The sequence below is a fragment of the Sus scrofa genome, chromosome 4, assembly GCF_000003025.6.
Source record: "Sus scrofa isolate TJ Tabasco breed Duroc chromosome 4, Sscrofa11.1, whole genome shotgun sequence".
NCBI classification, from domain to species: Eukaryota; Metazoa; Chordata; class Mammalia; order Artiodactyla; family Suidae; genus Sus; species Sus scrofa.
Window position 1 is genome coordinate 97,494,744 of NC_010446.5, and position 18,819 is coordinate 97,513,562.

An 18,819-nucleotide genomic window follows, 5' to 3' on the forward strand; every position below is an offset into this window, starting at 1 on the left:
AGGAACAGGCCTTCTCTGAGCGGAGTCTCGCCAGCAGAGGGCAGCAGAGCCCATCCAGCGAGATGAGAGCATGGGGCTCCCCACCACTGCCCTTCCTTCCCACCCGGGAGAGCAAGCCTGAGGCCATCCTTACTGCAAGCCCCAGAGAGCTTCTGCTCCCATTGTGAGGACGAAGAACCTGACTCGGAGGTCATGCCAGGTCATGCGGTGGCAAAGTTAGGCCTGCCTATTAAGATCCCATTACTTTTGGGTATCAGGGCCCATCTGCACAACATCTCCAAGATGCTCCTAACATTTTTTAGCCTAAAAGCAAAACAGACCCCGAAGCGATGAAAAATGTCAGATCCCCGGATGCTCAAGCATTACAAAAATCCTGTTACAAAAGCCCGTCCATGACGCTGCCTCCCCTTCTAACCTCTGCCCTCCTCCATCCTCCTCATGGCCGTGAGCATCCACTTCCACATCCTCATCTCACAAGCACTGAGTCCACCGCAGTCTGACTTCTGCCAACCTCACTGCAGCTATTCATATTAACATCACCCACAACTCGATTGCAAACCAGTGGAAACCTTTTGGTTTGAATTAATCTCTCCATTTCTCGTGCCCCTGGCTACTTCCCTCCTGCACCATCCCCCTCCTTGTCCACACAAAAACCCAGAAGTCAGTCCAGAGCCTACACCACCTCCCGTTATAACTCTCCCCCTTTCAAAGCACAGGCCCTGCCTCCAAGACAACACAGGATTCATCTCCCGTTTTCATGCCACTGCATCCATCAAGGCTTCATTCTGTAGTCAGGCTTCTAACCACCATCCACACATCTCTGCAACCATTCAGCAAGTGTGCATGGAGTAGCTACATGTGACAGACACAGCTGTGCATGCTGGCTTTGGTGTGACAAACACCACTGACAAGGCCTGTTCTCAATGGGGCCACAGACAGGAACAAGAAAGTAAGCAAACAAGATAATATCAACAGTGGTTGGTGTTATAAAGAAACAAAACAAAGTGATGTGATACAGAATGGCTAGGGGGAATATATATATACGTTTTTTGTCTTTTTTTTTTTTTTTTTTTAGGGCCGTACCCGTGGCATATGGAGGTTCCCAGGCTAGGGGTCAAATCAGAGCTGTTGCTGCCAGCTACAGCTACGCCAGATCCGAGCCACGTCTGTGACCTATACCACAGCTCATGGCAACGCTAGATCCTTAACACACAGAGAGGCCAGGGATCAAACCCTCAACTTCATGGTTCCTAGTCGGATTCGTTTCTGTTTTGCCTCAACAGGAACTCCCAGGAGGAATATTTTTTAATCAAATTTTTTTGAATGTCCGGGGGAGGCCACTTCACTTGGATCCCCAGGAAAGGAATCTCTGAGGAAGTGACAAGAGGCAATCTAGGGTATTTTTCACTGGCTAAATCTTCAATTTCCCAGCCTCTCTTAAAGAGGGGGCCACATGCACAGTTCTGGCCAATGAAATGGTAGTGAAAGTTGGGGAGTGAATGGGGTGTCCTGGGGAAACTTTTGCTTTCCTGAAAAGAAAGACAAGCATCACTGCCACATCTGCTCCTGGTCCTCCTCCTCCGACCCTGAAAGGGAAGAAATTGCAGAGAGGCAGCCCCTGAGCTGCCATCAGCAGCTGCCGCCTGTGGACCTGCTACCTGAGAAAGGCGTGGCCTATCTGCCCAGCAGTTTTCTCTTCTAGCGCAGAGCATCCCAATTGGGACCTGGTAAGGTGAGGCGCTGGGGGAGAGAAATCCAGGCACAGTTCAAAGGCCTAAAGTGCGAACTACCTTGGCCATGTTTGAGGGAGAAAAAACTGGTGTGGCTGGAGTCCAGCAAGGAGAGAGGAAAGAGCAGATGATGTCTGAGAGGTGGAGGGGACTTGGGAACCTGCAAAGCCTTCTGGGTTTTGAGTAATTGGAAGACCACTAAAGAGTTTTAGGCAGGAGAGTGACATACTGATTTAGATTTCTTAAAAGACCATTCTAGGAGCTCCCTGGTGGCCTAGTAGGTTAAGGATCTAACCCTGTCACTGCTGTGGCACAGGTTCGATCCCTGGCCTGGGAACTTCCATATGCCGTGAGTGAGGCCAAATATATATATAGATACATATCATTCTAACTGCGACATGGAGAATGAATCAGGAAGGGTGGGTGGGACAGACACTGCTTTGGGACTGATCCGGCAGCTGCTCCCCTCTCCTTCTTCACTTGCCCCCTCTGCTCCAGAAGCAAGGAAGAAAGGGGTCATTGAGAATCAGCAGGCCACCACCATCCTGCTCAGCAGAACAGAAGCACTGGGATACCCAACTACTCCAGCCTTCCTAGCAAATCCCTTCCTCTACATCACACACCAGTTTCCACGAGGCTTCCCTCACACGCAGGCAGAGTGGGTGTTCTTTCTTCTACCTCCTCCTGTATCGTGGCCCTACTTCCATCAGAGCTGTACGACAGTCTAGAGAGCAATCGATGTCACGTGATTGCTAATTCCGTCTCCAACAAATGCATGCTGAGCAGCCACTAGATTCAGACGCTGTGCTATGAGTTGTGAACTCAATAGCAAACAACTCGATTTTTAGATCTGGCCCCTGCCCTGGTGGAGCTTTCAGTCTAAAAGGTGAGCCATTCAGATAGGGTTTGGAGAGAAAAGCAGCCCATCTCCCAGACCATGAACCCCTGTGGGCGGGGACAATGTCTCTGCCTCACGCCCGGACCCAGCGCCCACCGTCTCACACAAAGAGGGTGCACTGTGACCACGTGTTAAATGCATTCTTCACTTAGGAAGGCTTCGAGATGTATTTTAAAAGAAATGTATTTCTTAATTTTACCCAGAAACTCGCCAAGCACCAGCTGTTGTACACTCACGGCGTTCAGCATTTTGAAAAACACTCTGCTCTCTGCTTACGCGGCTGCAGGTCTCTTCTCTGACGAAAGGTGCCCAGAGTATCTAATAGAACTCTTCACATCAGAGGTCCTTCGTAGATGTGTGTCTGGCTGAAGGCTTCGTTTGGATTTTCTAAACAGGGACACCTCGTTGTCAGAGCCATGGCTGCAGGAGTGTGATTGTGAAATCACTTAAAATAACGCCTCAGGTTCCTATGTCATAGCTTATTATCTATATTTAAAGTCCTCCAAATGCCCCGTCTTGTTGCCCTTTCTACTACTGTGGTGGGGAGGGTAGCTGGAACAAGAGCAGAGATAAGGGAAATAAAAATAAGAGTCTGGATTGTCTGGTGCTTCTCTTGCGGTGGTGAAATGACCCAGGTGAGAGGTCCTTCCCACAGTGGAGTCAGTGAGTTAGGACACGCACACGGAAGACTTCCGACGCCTCCTAGATCTGGCAAGGACCCCTCCAGGCCAACTGGCCACCCTCCTGCCTCCAAGCTCAAAGTCCAGTGGGTGGGCAGCTTGTTCTTAAAAATCCACAAGAACAAAGTCCACCGCCTCCGAGTCACCCACTGAGCTCTTATTTCACAATATTCGTGACCCCGAATGGGTTTTCTATGTCCCATCCCTTTCTCTCTTGCTGTCCTTCCAGCCCAGTTCCTCTTCTTATTGCTGCTACGGAAATAAAAGTTAATCACCACCTGTCCACACTGCACAGTAACCCAGGAGGTAAGATAAAAAACGAAAGCCACCTCAGAAACGTGGCCTCTGCTTGTCTGAGCACCACCACCACCAGCTGCGGGCCTCTCAGGATCCCCGCCCCTGCTCTTTGGTCCCCTCTCGGCCCTGGGAGTGAGGGGCTGGAGGCAGGGAGCACACGGATGAGGCACCTGTGGAAACAGCCCGCAGACCTAGCGGAGGCCTCTGCCCCGGACCAAGAAACAGGCCTGCGACCTGCTGGGTCAGATCAGGGCCAGAGCAGCCCTCCCAGGAAGGATGTCTTCCTCCTTCGGAGTAAAAAGAAAGCAGAGAGAGCAGGAAGGTCTGGTTTTAATGAGTATCTTTAAAAGCCTTTGCAACAGCAGACACAGCCCAAGGCAGCCTGGAAACCCACACTGATGGCAGCAGGGCTCTCTTGCTCCCAGATGACCCTGCGGAACAGAAACGGTGCTACTAACTCCGGAGTGTGGCTTCCGCCTACCTCACATTTAAAGAGCCCGACCTGCAAAACCATCTCAGAAATCGAGCCTGCGAAATGGGTGATGGTCCTCATCACGTAGCTGGGTTTGCCTGGGGCGGGGGGCGCCCGATCCAAACTGCCCCCACACTTTCCAGAAGCAGTAGGAAAAGCCCCTCTGGACAGAAGGAGAGGGCCACGCTGGAATTCCGCAGCCTCAGCGCAAGGCCTTGATCCTAAGGCCTCCCACCCCCATCTCGCTGCCTCTCTTTCCTCCACAGCTACTCCCATTTCCATCCTCTTAATCTGTGTCACTGGATTAAGAAGACGGATGTCTCTCCCTGCCACAGACATGCCAGACAAACCCCGAGCCTCTCTTCACAGCCCCCAACTCCCCAGAGTGGTGTCAGGAAAACTCAACACTTGCACGAAATTTCTCTGCAGCGTCTGTTTGGTTTCTTTCACACCCTGGGCCGAGGAGCCGGTGCGTGCGTATTTTCACAGGAGTAAAGAAGCCTCTGTCTGTAAGTGAGGTTAACACCCACCCTGAGGCTGGATTCTTTCTGGGCTCTCTCAACAGCTGAGCATCATGATTTTGCTAATTAAGCCGCTTTCTTCTCCTTAATTAGCTGCATGTGAATCTTGTTGGGAAGTCTTGGATCCGTGAAATAGTCTGGGACAAGAATCAAAAAGAAGAAATGGTCTAAACCCAAGGGGAAAAGACTGGGAGGGAGGCGCTTACTCTGCGAAAAAGTTAGAGTGGCTCTGTCTTAGCAGGACTGTTACCAGCGGCCCCCGCTTTCCAAGGTAAATGAGATGTCACAGCAAATCCCAAGGTCACTGTTTCCCCCTGCCCCCCACCCCCAGCAGCTCTCAGCCTCCAGCTCAAGCGTTCCCAGGAAAGGCTGACACAGGACAGGCCCTGTCCCCTCCACACCGCCCTGCTGCTCTCTGGTCAGCTTGCTGACGCACAGGGAGCCAGCGGAGGGCCGAGGGAGCCTCCGGCTTTCTGCTCCCGGCCCACCTCGGGGCCCAAAGAGATACCAAGTGTCATTCTTGTCTCCACTCGGCCTGCTGGCTCCTGTCTCGGAGACATGACGCCCTCTGAGAATATCCTCGCAGCGGAGAGCCAGGCTCTCTCGCAGGATGACGACAGAGGAGGATTTTTATACACCCAGCAGAGTGTGAATCAGAGGCAGCATCTGCTCTGGCAGCAAAGACGTCCTTCGTTCGATTCAGCCAGAAACGGGCTGGGGCGGCAACCGACTCCGACTCGACTCCCGGGGGCCGACAGGACCCGCGAAACCGTCGGCCCCGCCCCTTCCCTTTAAATACCATTGACCTTAAGCCGTCGCGGGGCAGCAGAGCCCATTAGAATCACCTGGGGAGCCTTTCAAACGGGGCTGTCGGGCCCCACCCCAGACTAATTAAGTCAGAACCCCGGGGGACGGCCCGGGCATCGGTATTTTTTAAACGCTCCCCAGCTGATTTTAATGTGCAGCCAGGGATGCCAGCCCTGCTTTACGATTCCCGGGGAAAAAGCCGCCCGTCTGCTCCTCTGGGAATCTCAGAATTCTTAACAATCCTCACCCTGAGCAAGTGCTGCCTCATTTCTTATCTGTCCTCATTTTGAGGAAATGACAACCGGAGGAAAGAGACTATTGAGCAAAGCTCTCTTGGGAGCCATCAGGTAAAGAAATACCCTAGTCTCTGCAGGGAGAATCCTGGGCTTGTCCGAGTCTAAATTCGCAATAACACTCCTGGTGCTGGCTTATCAAACGCCCCGAAATGGAGGCCGCCTGACTTACCTGCCGCAAATTCTTGAATGTTGTCTGGTCTTTGCAGAAATATTTCTCTGGAAAACATCAAGGGAGAAGGGGAGGAAGTAAAGCTGGTCCTGCACTGTCAGGGCAGGTGACCTGAGACACAGCCACCGTGGCAGGCAGACAGCCAGAGAACTCCTGACAAGGACCCTTTTCTTCCTGCTTCTCCTGCAGTCAGGATCTGGGGTCAGGACCAAGACTTTCTAAACAGCAAGAAGCCTAGGGAACACTGGCCTCACAAGACAGCTGGTGCTGCAGCCCGGTGAAGCCCTCATTCATTCACTCAACAAAATGAGAACTGGAGGCCACGATAGGGCCAGGCAGCAAGTTGTCGAGCACGCTGCCGAGTCCTCGAGGGACTTGGGTGCGGTGGGACAGATATGCAGCCCACTGCCTCCTGAATAAGAGTAACCAGTAATTGCCACAGGTGCGGGGAGAGTATAGTAAAGAAAGGTGAGGAGTGCCCGTCGTGGCCGTGGCACGAATCTGACTAATGTCCATGAGGACGCAGGTTCGATCCCCAGCCTAGGGCAGTGGGTCAAGGATCTGGCGTTGTTGTGAGCTATGGTGTAGGTCACAGATGTGGCTCAGATCTGGCGTGGCTGTGGCTGTGGTGCAGGCCGGTGGCTACAGCTCCGATTTGATCCCTAGCCTGGGAACTTCCATATGCCGTGGGTGTGGCCCTAAAAAGACAAAAGACAGATTAAAAAAAAAAAAAAAAAAAAAAAAAAAAACCACCAACACCCAAAGCTGAGAAGGCGGGCTTGAGGTAGTCATTGGTCCTGCAGTACAGTGGACACTGGGGCAACACCTGCAGTGCCGGTGCCACTGGGAAGCTTAAAATGCCTTATATCCTGCAGTTTTATGGCTCATAAAGTATGTTCACAGATGCTACCTTACTCTACAGCTCTGTGAAACAGCCAGGACTGTGTCCCGTTTTTATCTATGAAGAAACCAGGCTTTGAAAAGGTTAATCATTTGCCCAAGTTCATAAAGCAAGTAAATAAAGGAAAGCAGCCCAGGTCTTGTGATTCCAAGGCCACTGCTCTACAACGCAGCCTTGTGGCCATGGCTGCCCAGCCTGCGGGAGGCCTCTGCCTCCCAAGCTTCAAGGATTTTGCTTCCCTTCTTCTCCCTCAATTTGAGAATTATTGACACAGGTTATGTGTAAGTCACTATATAAGATATGAGAGATTGGAGTTCCCGTCATGGCTGAATGGTAATGGACCTGACTAGTATCCGTGAAGACTTGGGTTTGATCCCTGGCCTCGCTCAGTGGGTTACGGATCCAGTGCTGCCATGAGCTATGGTGTAGTTCACAGACGTGGCTCAGATCCCATGTTGCGGTGGATGTGGTGTAGGCCAGCAGCTGCAGCTCCAATTCGACCCCTAACCTGGAAACTTCCATATGCCTCAGGTGTGGCCCCAAAAAGCAAAAAAAAAGAAAAAAGATATGAGACATTGATTATTTAGATAGCCCCACCTCAAAGAAATTACAGTCAAGTAAAAGGAAACAGGTAAGTTTCCAAATGTCCAAAAGGCCAAGTAACTCCAGGTGGTGCCACAAGACGGTAGTAAGTACTACGCTGACGATCAGAGGAAGGAGGACGGTTACGTAGAGCAAGACCCCCAAATCCTCACAGAGCAGCTTGCATTTGAGAGCACCCTTGAGGTACTTATGGGACAAGGGTGGCGGGACAGAGCACTCGGGACCAGGGAAGCAGCAGGAACAAAAGCCTGGAAATTTAAAGGAACAGCCCACAGTGAACAGGCAGTGAACTCCTCCTCGATGGTAGGAACTGGGTCATGCCCACCATTGTTTCCCCGGGTCTAGACGAGCACTCAAGGAGAGTCAGTGCCCCTGCATGAGGTCTGTGGGATGACCAGAGGGGTCCGGTCCAGCTGGAGTGGGCACACATGCAGGGAGTAGCAGAAAATGAAGGAGGGCCCTATGGGAGGAACTTGAAGGCCAAGGAGAGACTTTTATATTCAATTCAAAAGACAATGGGGAGTTCCCGTTGTGGCTCAGTGGTTAATGAGTCCAACTAGGAGCCATGAGGTTGTGGGTTGGATCCCTGGCCTTGCTCAGTGGGTTAAGGATCTGGCGTTGCCGTGAGCTGTGGTGTAGGTTGCAGACGTGGCTCAGATCTCGCACTGCTGTGGCTGTGGTGTAGGCCGGCAGCTCTAGCTCCAATTCGACCCCTAGCCTGGGAACCTCCATATGCTGTGGGAGCAGTCCAAGAAATGGCAAAAAAAAACAAGGAAGGAAAAAAAAAGAAAAAAGACAATGAGGGAAATAAAAGGAACTCCCTGGTGGCCTGGCAGTTAAAGATCCAGTGTTGTCACTGCTATGTTGTAGATCACTACTGTGGCATAGGTTTGATCCCTAGCCTGTGAATTTCCACATGCCGTGAGTGTGACCCAAAAAAATGAAAGAAAAAAAAAAGACAATGGGGATGAATAAATAAAGCATGGTACAGTCACACTGTGGAATACCATACAGCAATGAAAATGGAGAATCTGTGAGATACTGTAGAGCAAAAGAAGCCAAGCACAAAAGAGCACATATTGTAGAACTCCATTTATATAAAGTACAAAAAAAAAAAAAAAAAAAAAGGCAAAACGAATCTGTCGCTAGTAGAAGTCGAAGTACTGGCTACCTTTTTGGAACAAGTGACTGCCTGAGGTGCACATCAGATTGCATTTTTTTTTTTTTTTTTTTGTCTTTTTAGGACCGTACCCGCAGCATAAGGAGGTTGCCAGGCTAGGAGCTGAATCGGAGCTGTAGCCACCGGCCTAGGCCACAGCCACAGCAACTCCAGACCCAAGCTGAGTCTGCGACTTACACCACAGCTCACTGAGGGAGGCCAGGATCGAACTCACATCTTCACCAATACTAGTTGGATTTGTTTCCACTGAGCCACGACAGGAACACCCAGGTTCTATCTCTTGATCTGGACACTAGTTGCATGTGTGTTCTCAGCTTGTGAAAGTTCATCCAGTTTAGGATAGGCCACTTTTCTTTATATTTCAACAGAATGTCCTTTTAAGAAAAAAGGCAATATTGTGGATCCACTGGAGATTTTCCCAGCCAAAGAATGACATGGTCAGTGCTGTGGTTTGGGGAGATTCATCTGCCTGGCTATTGACAAAAACATCTAATAAAGGCTTTCTACCATTTCACTACTTTATCATATCTCCAGCCTACAACCTGAGATCTCTGAGTGCCTAAAATGAGTTAGATCCCTACTCCTTCCATTTTTCGGTTCCAAAATTCAAGGTATTGAGTCCCATACACTGTATATATGAGTATAGACTGGAGCGCTATGGCTGAATGGCTGTAAATCACTAGGTTCTGGAAAATGCAAGTCGGCAGCTTGCTTCCCAACGAAAACAGTTTGGGGCTTCTCATGGCTTGCAGTGAGTCTTGCCAGAGCAGAGATCTGCAGAACAGGTCAGGATGGGCATGCTGCCCAAGACTCTGACCCCTCTTTTCCCTTCCTCTTTTCTCACAGGAAGGACAACCTGAAGCAGCCAGGACAGATGAGGGGCTGATTCATTCGGGTATTATCCAAAGGAAATACAATCACACCAAAAAAAAAGAAATAATAATAATAATAATTAATAAATAAATGAATAAACCCAAGGAGTTCCTGCTGTGGCAAAGCGGGTTGAGAATCTGACTTCAGTGGCTCAGGTCCCAGTGGATGCGCAGGTTCAATCCCCGGCCAGCCAGGTGCAGTGGGTTAAAGGATCTGGTTTTGGTGCAGCTGTGGTGTAGGTTGCAGCTGTGACTGGGGTTCCATATGCTGCAGGTGCAGCCATTAAAAAAAAAAAAAAAAGGAAAGGGGAAAAAAAGTGAGGAAAAAAAAGCAAATCCTCAAATTTCAAACACTACCTCTCACCTCCCACCTCCACCTGAGAAAGAAGAAGGTCTAAAAGGGGCCAGGGGCCAGGAGGGTTTCAGGAGAGAAGCTTCAGGGACAGCAAAAGGAGAAGCCTGTGGCCTGCCTGTCCCACAGAGAGATGGTAAGAAGGCAAAGGGAAGATGCCTGGGGCTGTCCTTGCAGATACCCTGCTCCTCCAGGAAACTGTTCCTGGGCCAAGAAGCAGGGCCCTCCCTGCCATGCAGCAAAAACAACACCCTCTTCCTTCCCCACCCCCAAGGGTTCTAATCCTTTTGTTTGTGAACTTGGCAAACGGCGATTTCATTCAGGCTGTACCATCCATCCCCAATCTTCCTGCTGGAATCCTTCGTTCCTAACTTGGATTGCAAGCTCCGCAGGAGAGGAAAGCTGTTGCCTTTTATTTCCCTTCGGAAGAAAAGGTACAGAAAGTAATGGCCTGATCCCCCAGGGCTGACACCGACAGAGAACCCCTAAACTATGTTTTGCCCAAACCTTACCCCCGACGCAAATAAAACCAAACTTCACAGAGGAGTTTCTCCTTCCCCTATCTGCCCTCTGAGAATCTGCTGCCACTTGGAGAAATGGCTAAAATATGAAGAACAATGAGATCCTGGAGAAACAAAGGGGCATGGAAAAAAAGACACCCTTCCAGGCCTACTTTTGCAAAGACAAAGGAGAGCCCTGCCCTGGCTCCCTAGCTTCTGTGTGCTTACAATGCAACACAGTGGAAAAACCAGGGTTTGGATCCTGGTTCAGCAACTTGCAGAACATACTTCACCTGTAAAACAGAAGCGGTAATAAACTATCTTTTGTAGAGCTGCTGGGAGGATCAACAAAAACGTACTAAGACCAATTGTACCACTGTGTGGGTCCTGAAGGCACAAACATGGCTCCATCAGCTTGGAGTTTTGGTGTGGGGGGTGGGGGGGAAATGGACAATGCAATTACAGTACAATGAATAACTGCTAATGTAGGAAACCAACACAGTTCCTGGAAATGGAAGCCTTTTTTTTTTTTTGGTCTTTTTAGGGCTGCTCTCGAAGCATATGCTAGTTACCAGGCTACGGGTTGAATTGGAGCTGCACCAACTGGCCTACACCACAGCCACAGCAATGTGGGATCCAAGCCCTGCAACCTACACCACAGCTCATGGCAAAACCAGATCCTTAATCCACTGAGGGAAGGATCGAACCTGCATCCTCATGGATACTAGTCAGGTTGTTTCCACTGAGCCATGAGGGGAAGCCATTATTATTTAAATCTTGCCTGTTTGTCTGTAGCCAAATAGTATTTGAGATAACTCTGGTGTTTTTACCCATTGATAACCATGATTTCCCCCCACCCCAGTCCTTTGCTTTTCATCCCATTAGGAAATTTTTCCATTCAAGCAAGTGCCATGTGGAAAGGCAGTGTTCGGGAAGGAAAAAGCTGCTCTAGGATATGGTGGAAAAATGGTTTTCTTTTTCTATAAGCCACTTACAGAAGAGTGGCTTTCAGCTCTTGGAGTTTTTCTGCAACAATGTTCTAAGGTAGAGAAAGACCAGATAGGGGAATTTTTTTTTTTTTTTTTTTTTTTGCCTTTTTGTCTTTTGTTGTTGTTGTTGTTGTTGCTATTTCTTGGGCCGCTCCCGCGGCATATGGAGGTTCCCAGGCTAGGGGTCGAATCGGAGCTGTAGCCACCGGCCTACGCCAGAGCCACAGCAACCTACACCACAGCTCACGGCAACGCCGGATCGTTAACCCACTGAGCAAGGGCAGGGACCGAACCCGCAACCTCATGGTTCCTAGTCGGATTCGTTAACCACTGCGCCACGACGGGAACTCCTTTTTTGCCTTTTTGCCTAGCATATGGGGGTTCCCAGGCTAGGGGTCTAATCGGAGCTGTAGCTGCCGGCCTACACCACAGCCACAGCAACGCAGGATCCAAGCCTCGTCTGCGACCTACACCACAGCTCACGGCAATGCTGGATCCTTAACCCACTGAGCAAGGCCAGGGATCAAACCCGAAACCTCATGGTTCCTAGTCGGACTCATTAACCACTGAGCCACGACAGGAACTCCCAAGATATGGGAATTTTTTAAAAGTTCTAGTGATCTTGTTAAATGCCTCTGACAGCGAGAAGTCTTTACACCCAATGACTGCCTGCTGAGTTTCTTAATGACGAATTCCCTCTTCTAAGTGTCAGGAGGTATATATTTGTCCTTATAGCTAAAGAGAATGAATATTGATATTTTTGAGAATTTGGAGATAACAAGGAAATCACTAGCAATAACAAGAAAACCACGGGAGTCCCAAACCTCAGCATTAGAAAAAAAATCTAATCTTAGGCTGTTTTCTAATGTTCAGACCCTAAAGGAAGCAACATGTAGTGTTTAAAGAAAGGTCACTCACACTCCTCTATCCCCAGCAAGATTTGGTAAAAATGTCACTCTTTGCTCAAGGTCAGTCTAGGAAACCACCTACCTGAAGAAACCACTTACGAGCAACTCCACTTCTTTGTGAGTCCTTAGGTACTTTTCATTAGTAATCCGAATCTGAATCTGGGGGGCAAGAGCAAAAAGCCATGCTCCATAGGAGAAAGATTTCAGGGTTCAGGTCATGAAGGTGTAGAGGGCTTGGGCAAACAACGTGTGCAGTTAACCTAGGTCTTTCCCGGGATGTCTGAACATTTAAGCCCTCTGTCCTCTTAACGATCATCTCCATGCTGCCCAAGGCTCAGGCTTAGGGCCCTTGGCTAAAGTCTGGTTCTACTTTTGGGAAGTTCTTGTTTGCAGCTAAGTTAATGTATCTGGCAGTCGTTTCTGTCCATTTCTCTGGCCCATCCGTATTTCAGTTCCTTTGGCACTTTAAGGCGCCGGTCAGGCGCTGTTCAGGGCCCCAGAAGCCCAGGGGTCCGCAGGGGGCTTTTCCCACCCTCCCGCAAGCCTGTCACGCCTTTATCTGGGAACAGGCTCGCGTGCCCCTTCTCTCTGGGGCCCTTGCCCGGGCCGGGGGGTGGGGAGGGGGGAGCTGCACTCTGATGGTGGCAAGGGTCCGGGCCGCACCCACCTTATAGCCGCGCAGCTGCTCCAGCTGCTCGGGGCTCAGCGCCTCAGGGTACAGCCCGTGAGTCCCGCCCGGCAGGCTCGCCATCTTGTTGCGGTCGTCAAGGCGACGGGCCGCGGCCTGGCGAGGACCCGCCCCTAGCCTGGCCCCGCCCCCAAACCCGGCTCTCTCCGGTAGAGGGGCGGGGCTGAGGGAAGAAATTAGGGGGGCCACTCTGAAGTCGAGGAGTAAACTCACAAGGTCTCTAAAGGATCCCTTTCCCCAGATTTGGGGACTGAAACCCTGGCTTGACTGTGTATGAAAACGAGCCCTTCTTCTTGACCCCACCCAACCTCACACTTTTCCAGTTTTGCTAGTTTTCTTTAGCTCTAGAGCAACACCGGGAAAGAGATTCCTAAGGCAGCGTCTCCCAAAATCTGGTTACTGACCCGCTCACTAGTAGTAGGGAAAGAAAATCTAGCCTTCTTCCCTTTCCGCCGGCCTGGAAGCCAAACCCCCGCATCTGTCCTGTAGACACTTGACACTGATGTCTCCGATTCTTGACACAACATGAAAGAACCCCATAGGATGGCATAAACCGAGTTCTATAACATGCTGGAAAGGACCTGGGGATATGCTGCCAGGAGTTTCCCCTCTTGGACTGACTTTCTTGGGTAGATTAACTGCTCCTCAGAAATTCTCAATCATCTCTCCCACTCTCAGTTGAGTAGGGAGGAGAAAGGCAGTTGATCTTCAAGATGTGTTTTTTCACTATCTAATTAAGAAGAGAAAGTGAGACAGAAAAGACAGAGAGCTGAAAATAGCACCTAGAAAGGGCAGGAGCCCGTCTGACAATATATACAAGTGCTGAATTTCTACACCCCCAGAGATTATGCCCGGCAGAGACCTTTTTTTTTTTTTGCCTTTTCTAGGGCCGCTCCCGCAGCATATGGAGGTTCCCAGGCCAGGGGTCTAATCGGAGCTGCAGCCGCCTGCCTATGCCAGAACCACAGCAACGTGGGATCCGAGCCGAGTCTGCCACCCACACCACGGCTCACGGCAACGCTGGATCCTTAACCCACTGAGCAAGGCCAGGGATCGAACCTGCAACCTCATGGTTCCTAGTCAGATTCGTTAACCACTGCGCCACGATGGGAACTCCATGAGACCTTTTGAAAGGCAGAGAAGAGAGCCTAGAAGGAGGCGGTCCTTTCAGATTTGTGAACTGCCAAGGAGCAAGGAAAGAGCTCAAGAAATAAGCCCAGGGAGTTCCAGCGATGGCTCAGCAGAAATGAATCCGACTAGTATTTATGAGGATGAGGTTTCGATCCCTGACCTTGCTCTGTGGGTCAGCGATCCAGTGTTGCAGTGAGCTGTAGTGTAGGTCAAAGACACGGCTTGGATCTGGTGTCGCTGTGGCTGTTGCAAAGGCTGCAGGCAACTGTGGCAGATTCGATCCCTAGACTGGGAACTTCCATATGCTGTGGGTGTGGCCCTAAAAAAAAAAAAAGCAGCAGCAGCCCAGGAGTTCCCTTGTGATTCAGTGATTAAGGAACCAGAATTGCCATTGCTTGGGTTTGATCCCTGGCCCAGGAACTTCTTCATGTCACCGGCTCTACCAAAAAAAAAGGAAGAACAAACCCAGCATTAGGCAATGATCTACCTCTAGCCTTCTGTGAAAATATTGGCAGTTCCCAAGTCAGGAAAAAAACCTCAAGAGATAGATGGTGGCCTATAACCCTCTTCTCAGAAACCCCATCTGGGGTTAGTAATCACTTCGTTTTTCTTTTTTGTTGTCGTCTTTTTTGTTTGATTTTTTAGGGCCGCACCCATGGCATATGGAGGTTCCCAAGCTAGGGGTTGAATCAGAGCTATAGCCACCAGCCTACACCAGGGCCACAGCCACAGAACGCAGGATCTGAGCCATGTCTGCGACCTACACCACAGCTCATGGCAATGCCAGATCCTTAACCCACTGAGCGAGGCCAGGGATTGAACTTGCAACATCATGGTTCCTTGTTGGATTCATTTTCGCTGTGCCACGACGGGAACTCCTTGGTTGTTTTTTTAGGAGTGAGAGAGACAGTGAGAGGTAGATAAGCTGCCATTTGTCAGAAGTGATTTTTCTTAGCCAGGAGCAGAGGTTAATCAGAGGGGATGGTTCCTGTTGGCCAAGACCTGTCTCTTTCCACCCCTCCACCCCCAGAGAAGCTAGTGGTGAATCTTCTAGATTTGCACCATCCAATGTGGTCACCATGAGCCAGCTATTTGTGGCTGTTAAGCACCTGAAATTTGCTATAAGTGTCAGATGAGCTGTAAGTGTAAAATATTGGATTTTGAAGACTTAGTATTTAAAAAATATAAAATATCTCAATAATCCTTACATTGATTACATGTTAAATATTTTGGATATACCATATAAACATATTGAACACTATTTTGCATATATTCGTTAAATAAAATATACTACTAAAAGGCATTTCACTTCTTTTTAAATGTGGCCACTAGAAATTTTAAAATTATATATATAGCTAGCATTATAGTAAACAATACTACTGTGGACTGGCATATCTACAAACACACACACAGGCATGCATCTGCATGCACAATTCCTTTCATCCCCTCACCCCCAGGCATGAAATAATTAATGTCCTTCTTCTGCTAGGCTATGAGCTTCCTGTGCTTTGAGAATCAATCAAGCCTTTCTTTTTTTTTTTTTTTTGGTCTTTTGGCCATTTCTTGGGCCGCTCCCACGGCATATGGAGGTTCCCAGGCTAGGGGTCTAATTGGAGCTGTAGCTGCCAGCCTACGCCACAGCCACAGCAACGCTGGATCCGAGCCACGTCTGAACCTACACCACAGCTCACGGTAACGCCGGATCGTTAACCCACTGAGCAAGGGCAGGGATCGAACCTGCAACCTCATGGTTCCTACTCGGATTCGTTAACCACTGCGCCACGACGGGAACTCCAAATCAAGCCTCTCTTGACTGACTACAACCACGTCCCATGGCCCAAACCCCAAATACACGTGTGTAAATGAGAGAGGCCACTTTGATTTTTTAACAGCAGCTCAGTTCTTACTATTGTCAATTGTGTTGACTGTCTTAACCTCTCCACTTGAGGTAGAAGCCACTTGAGGGAAGGAAGCTTATGTAATCAACACTCTGTCCACGCACATAGATCCTACTGCGGATGTCTTCACTCTGCTGTCAATTAGCGAGGCCAGCAAGTATTTGGTGACTAGTCCCTCTGCCCACACATACCATCACTATACTTTGTCCTTTTTGAAAAGTATTCCAAATATTCAGTATTTCTCATTTCCTAAGAATCTAAAACCAGGAGTGAGCTCTCCTTCCACAAAGTCAATAATCTTCTTATGTAGGGCGTCTTAACATTGGGTGCAGAAGAATAAGAAAGAGGGTGAACTTGGGGATGGTGGGCAGAGAAAGTACCTCAGAGGAACTAGGGGTTGGAAGCCTCATTTCCTCCTGGAGAGCAGCTCCCCTCTATAGGCTTCTGAGTCATTATCCCCGCCCCCCCAGTCTTTACCTCGCAGCGCTTGCTTCTGGCACGGCCTGAAGGAAAACAGAGCTGTGCCCACATTGGCCCAGCAAGGAGGGCCTGAAGAGAGCTCCCAGCTCCTCTTACCTAAACCATGCCTCTCCTCTCAGACTGAAACCTTCCATCTGGGGACCACAAACCAAGCGAAGGATTGGAGGTGTTTTGCTGCCTGCAGCTGTCTCCTCAACTGCTGACTGGGAGGAGGAGTGAGGGGAGTTCATTATAATTCATTTTTGTGAATGTTTAATATTTCAATTAATATGATTAGCCCCAAGCCTGAATGAGCAGCAGGGCGGCAGATCTGCTGACAAGACACAGAGTAATGAGATCAACGGGGCTGTGGGGTCTTCCTAGGCTCCATCCTCAGAGGGAGTGATCTGTTTAGCATCTCCATAAATACCAAGATCAGATTAGGAGGCAAGGGAAGGAGCAGGGGGTGGGGGGGAGAAGTGAGTGGAAAGTTACTTTCCAGATGTGTTTGCCTCTTGACTCCCTGGCACTGCCATCACATATTCTGACCACCCAGCACTGGGTTCTCTACCATCTCCCCCACCCACTGATTTTAGAAGACCCTGCTGGGGGAACTGGGCATCCATATGATGATATGTAATCATGTTTACACACACACACACACACACACACACACACACACACACTCAAACTTACATACCTGTCAGAATGTGGCTTCAGGCTACAGAAATCAATGCTAAGGAAGGATGGAAGGTGGTTAATGGAGAGTCAAGTGGTAGAAGGAAGAATATCTCTCACCTCTCACCCAGGACTCAAATGAAGACACAGGAGAAAGAAAGGCCAGCCTCAACCCCTCCCCCCATTCCCACGAGGAGATTTGACAGGGGAGTACAGTGCATGGACTTGGGATCAGACTGTCCAGGCTCCGCACTCAACCTCTTTCTAGTGCGAACCTCTTTCTTAGGCAAGTCATTTAATCTGTGACTTGGCTTCCTCATCTTCACTAGAAGACAAAGATAGAACCTACATCGCAGGGTGGTGCCAAGGGTTAAACAAGTTAGTAAATATAAAGCACTTGGAACAATGCCTATGGCATAGATGGACACCAAAGAGCCATCTAAGGAATATCACCATTACTTCCCTTCTAGAAGAGAAGCCTGCCTGTTCAGATAGCCAAGGCATAGGAGCTGCTAGGATTCAGGCAGGACAGATTTCAGAGACACCAGCACCACTGTGGAGACATCAGCCCCATCCTGGGGTGAAAGGATGGCTGGAGGCAGGGTGAGCCCAGGTCGGTGAGCACCTGATGGCAGGCAAGGGCTGCCCAGTCCAGGAGGTTTGATGTCAACAGACTCCCTGCATCGAGGGGGAGCTGTGAGTGAGCCCATGGAGGGGTCAAGCTCCCTTGAGAACATGGAGCAAACTGATCATTTTACAAGTATAGCTGTTTAGGAAAGTCATCGCCCCCCAAATGTATTTCCCGGTCCCTCTTTGTTACCTGACTCAATTAGAGTCCCACGCATGGAATCTAAGTGGGGGTGGGGGTGGGGGGGAGACAGGCAGCAGAAGAAAAGAGTATTTGGGTTTCCTCTGCCCTAAAGGGGAGCTTGACAGCTGTGATTCTGCCCACTGAAGGAATCAGGAACCTACTCTTGTCAAGAGGTTTTCTGCATTGACTGTTTTATTGAAGAAATATTTGTTAAGCTCCTACTACGTGTGAACAAGACACTGCGCTAGACGCTATGAACAGTAAAATGAATTAAACCGCGGCGTCCTGGTCTTCAAGGAGCTTACAAGCGCGAGCTCCTGCTGTCACCACCGCTGCCTCCCTGCCCACGCACTTATACACACAAACCCCCCAGAGGATGAGAAGGAGGAGTCGGCAATTGCCAGCAAGATCGAGTTTTTCTTGGTTCCTTTTCTGGAAAACACAAGGATCTCTCTCTGCACTCAACTCACCCTGCTCGCTCTTCCACGCCCTCCTTTCCATCCTTCCCTTCGGGTTCTTTCTACCCTTTCCCCCAGGCTCTGCGACCTGCTTCCCTCCCCAGTACTCTCTTCTCACCCGCCCCCAACCTGCCCAGCTGTCTCTATGCCATCTTCTTTCCCTCGGTTTCTTTCCTTGGCTCCCCACTCTCAGTCTCCCCAGATACCGGTTCCCTTCTCTTCCTCCCCCCCGCTCCCCTCTCCTGGGTCTTCTCTTCCAGCACCGGGGACAGCTCCAGCCCCCGGAACAATGGACCCCACCTTAGGGCTCCTCTATAAATTCTCCATCTTAGTGCCTTGCCTCACTCGTGATTGGGGAGTAAGGTGGGGGAAGGGTTATTATCAACAGGACCAGCTGCTCTTCTGGGGGTGGGAAGGGAGTCGGGAAGGAAGGAGATAGGAGGAGGGCGTGGCTCTTGTCTGGATTGTGCGTCCCTCTCCAGGGTAGAGAATTTGTATTCCACCCCTGAGACTGACATCAC

The 18,819-nt window shown here is 49.9% G+C and overlaps 1 protein-coding gene across 6 annotated transcripts; it reads right to left on the minus strand.

The window, feature by feature from the left end:
- Window positions 1,315-12,971, minus strand: RIIAD1 (RIIa domain-containing protein). 6 transcript variants are annotated; one of them, XR_001308384.2, is made up of 5 exons: window positions 12,843-12,971; window positions 12,258-12,334; window positions 5,871-5,917; window positions 4,608-4,735; window positions 1,315-3,015 (listed from the first exon to the last, which is right to left on the minus strand). XR_001308384.2 is itself a non-coding variant. In NM_001159765.1 (5 exons), exons 1-4 carry the CDS (start codon window positions 12,924-12,926, stop codon window positions 4,665-4,667), a joined length of 279 nt encoding a protein of 92 aa, NP_001153237.1. In that variant the 5' UTR covers window positions 12,927-12,932; the 3' UTR covers window positions 3,932-4,036; window positions 4,608-4,664. The 6 variants fall into 6 exon arrangements, 2 of the variants coding, with proteins under 2 accessions (XP_013852592.1, NP_001153237.1); XR_002343019.1 differs by having other exon boundaries at window positions 1,315-3,048; XR_002343020.1 differs by lacking the exon at window positions 1,315-3,015 and adding an exon at window positions 3,055-3,180.

Excerpts from the sequence above, each read along its gene's own strand:
- RIIAD1 (XM_013997138.2), bottom strand. The coding sequence starts at position 12,926 with ATGGCGAGCCTGCCGGGCGGGACTCACGGGCTGTACCCTGAGGCGCTG. Across the intron at positions 12,335-12,842 it reads AGCAGCTGCGCGGCTATAAG|ATTCAGATTCGGATTACTAA; the intron begins GTGGGTGCGGCC and ends CTTGCCCCCCAG. Across the intron at positions 5,918-12,257 it reads CTCGTAAGTGGTTTCTTCAG|AGAAATATTTCTGCAAAGAC; the intron begins GTAGGTGGTTTC and ends GATGTTTTCCAG.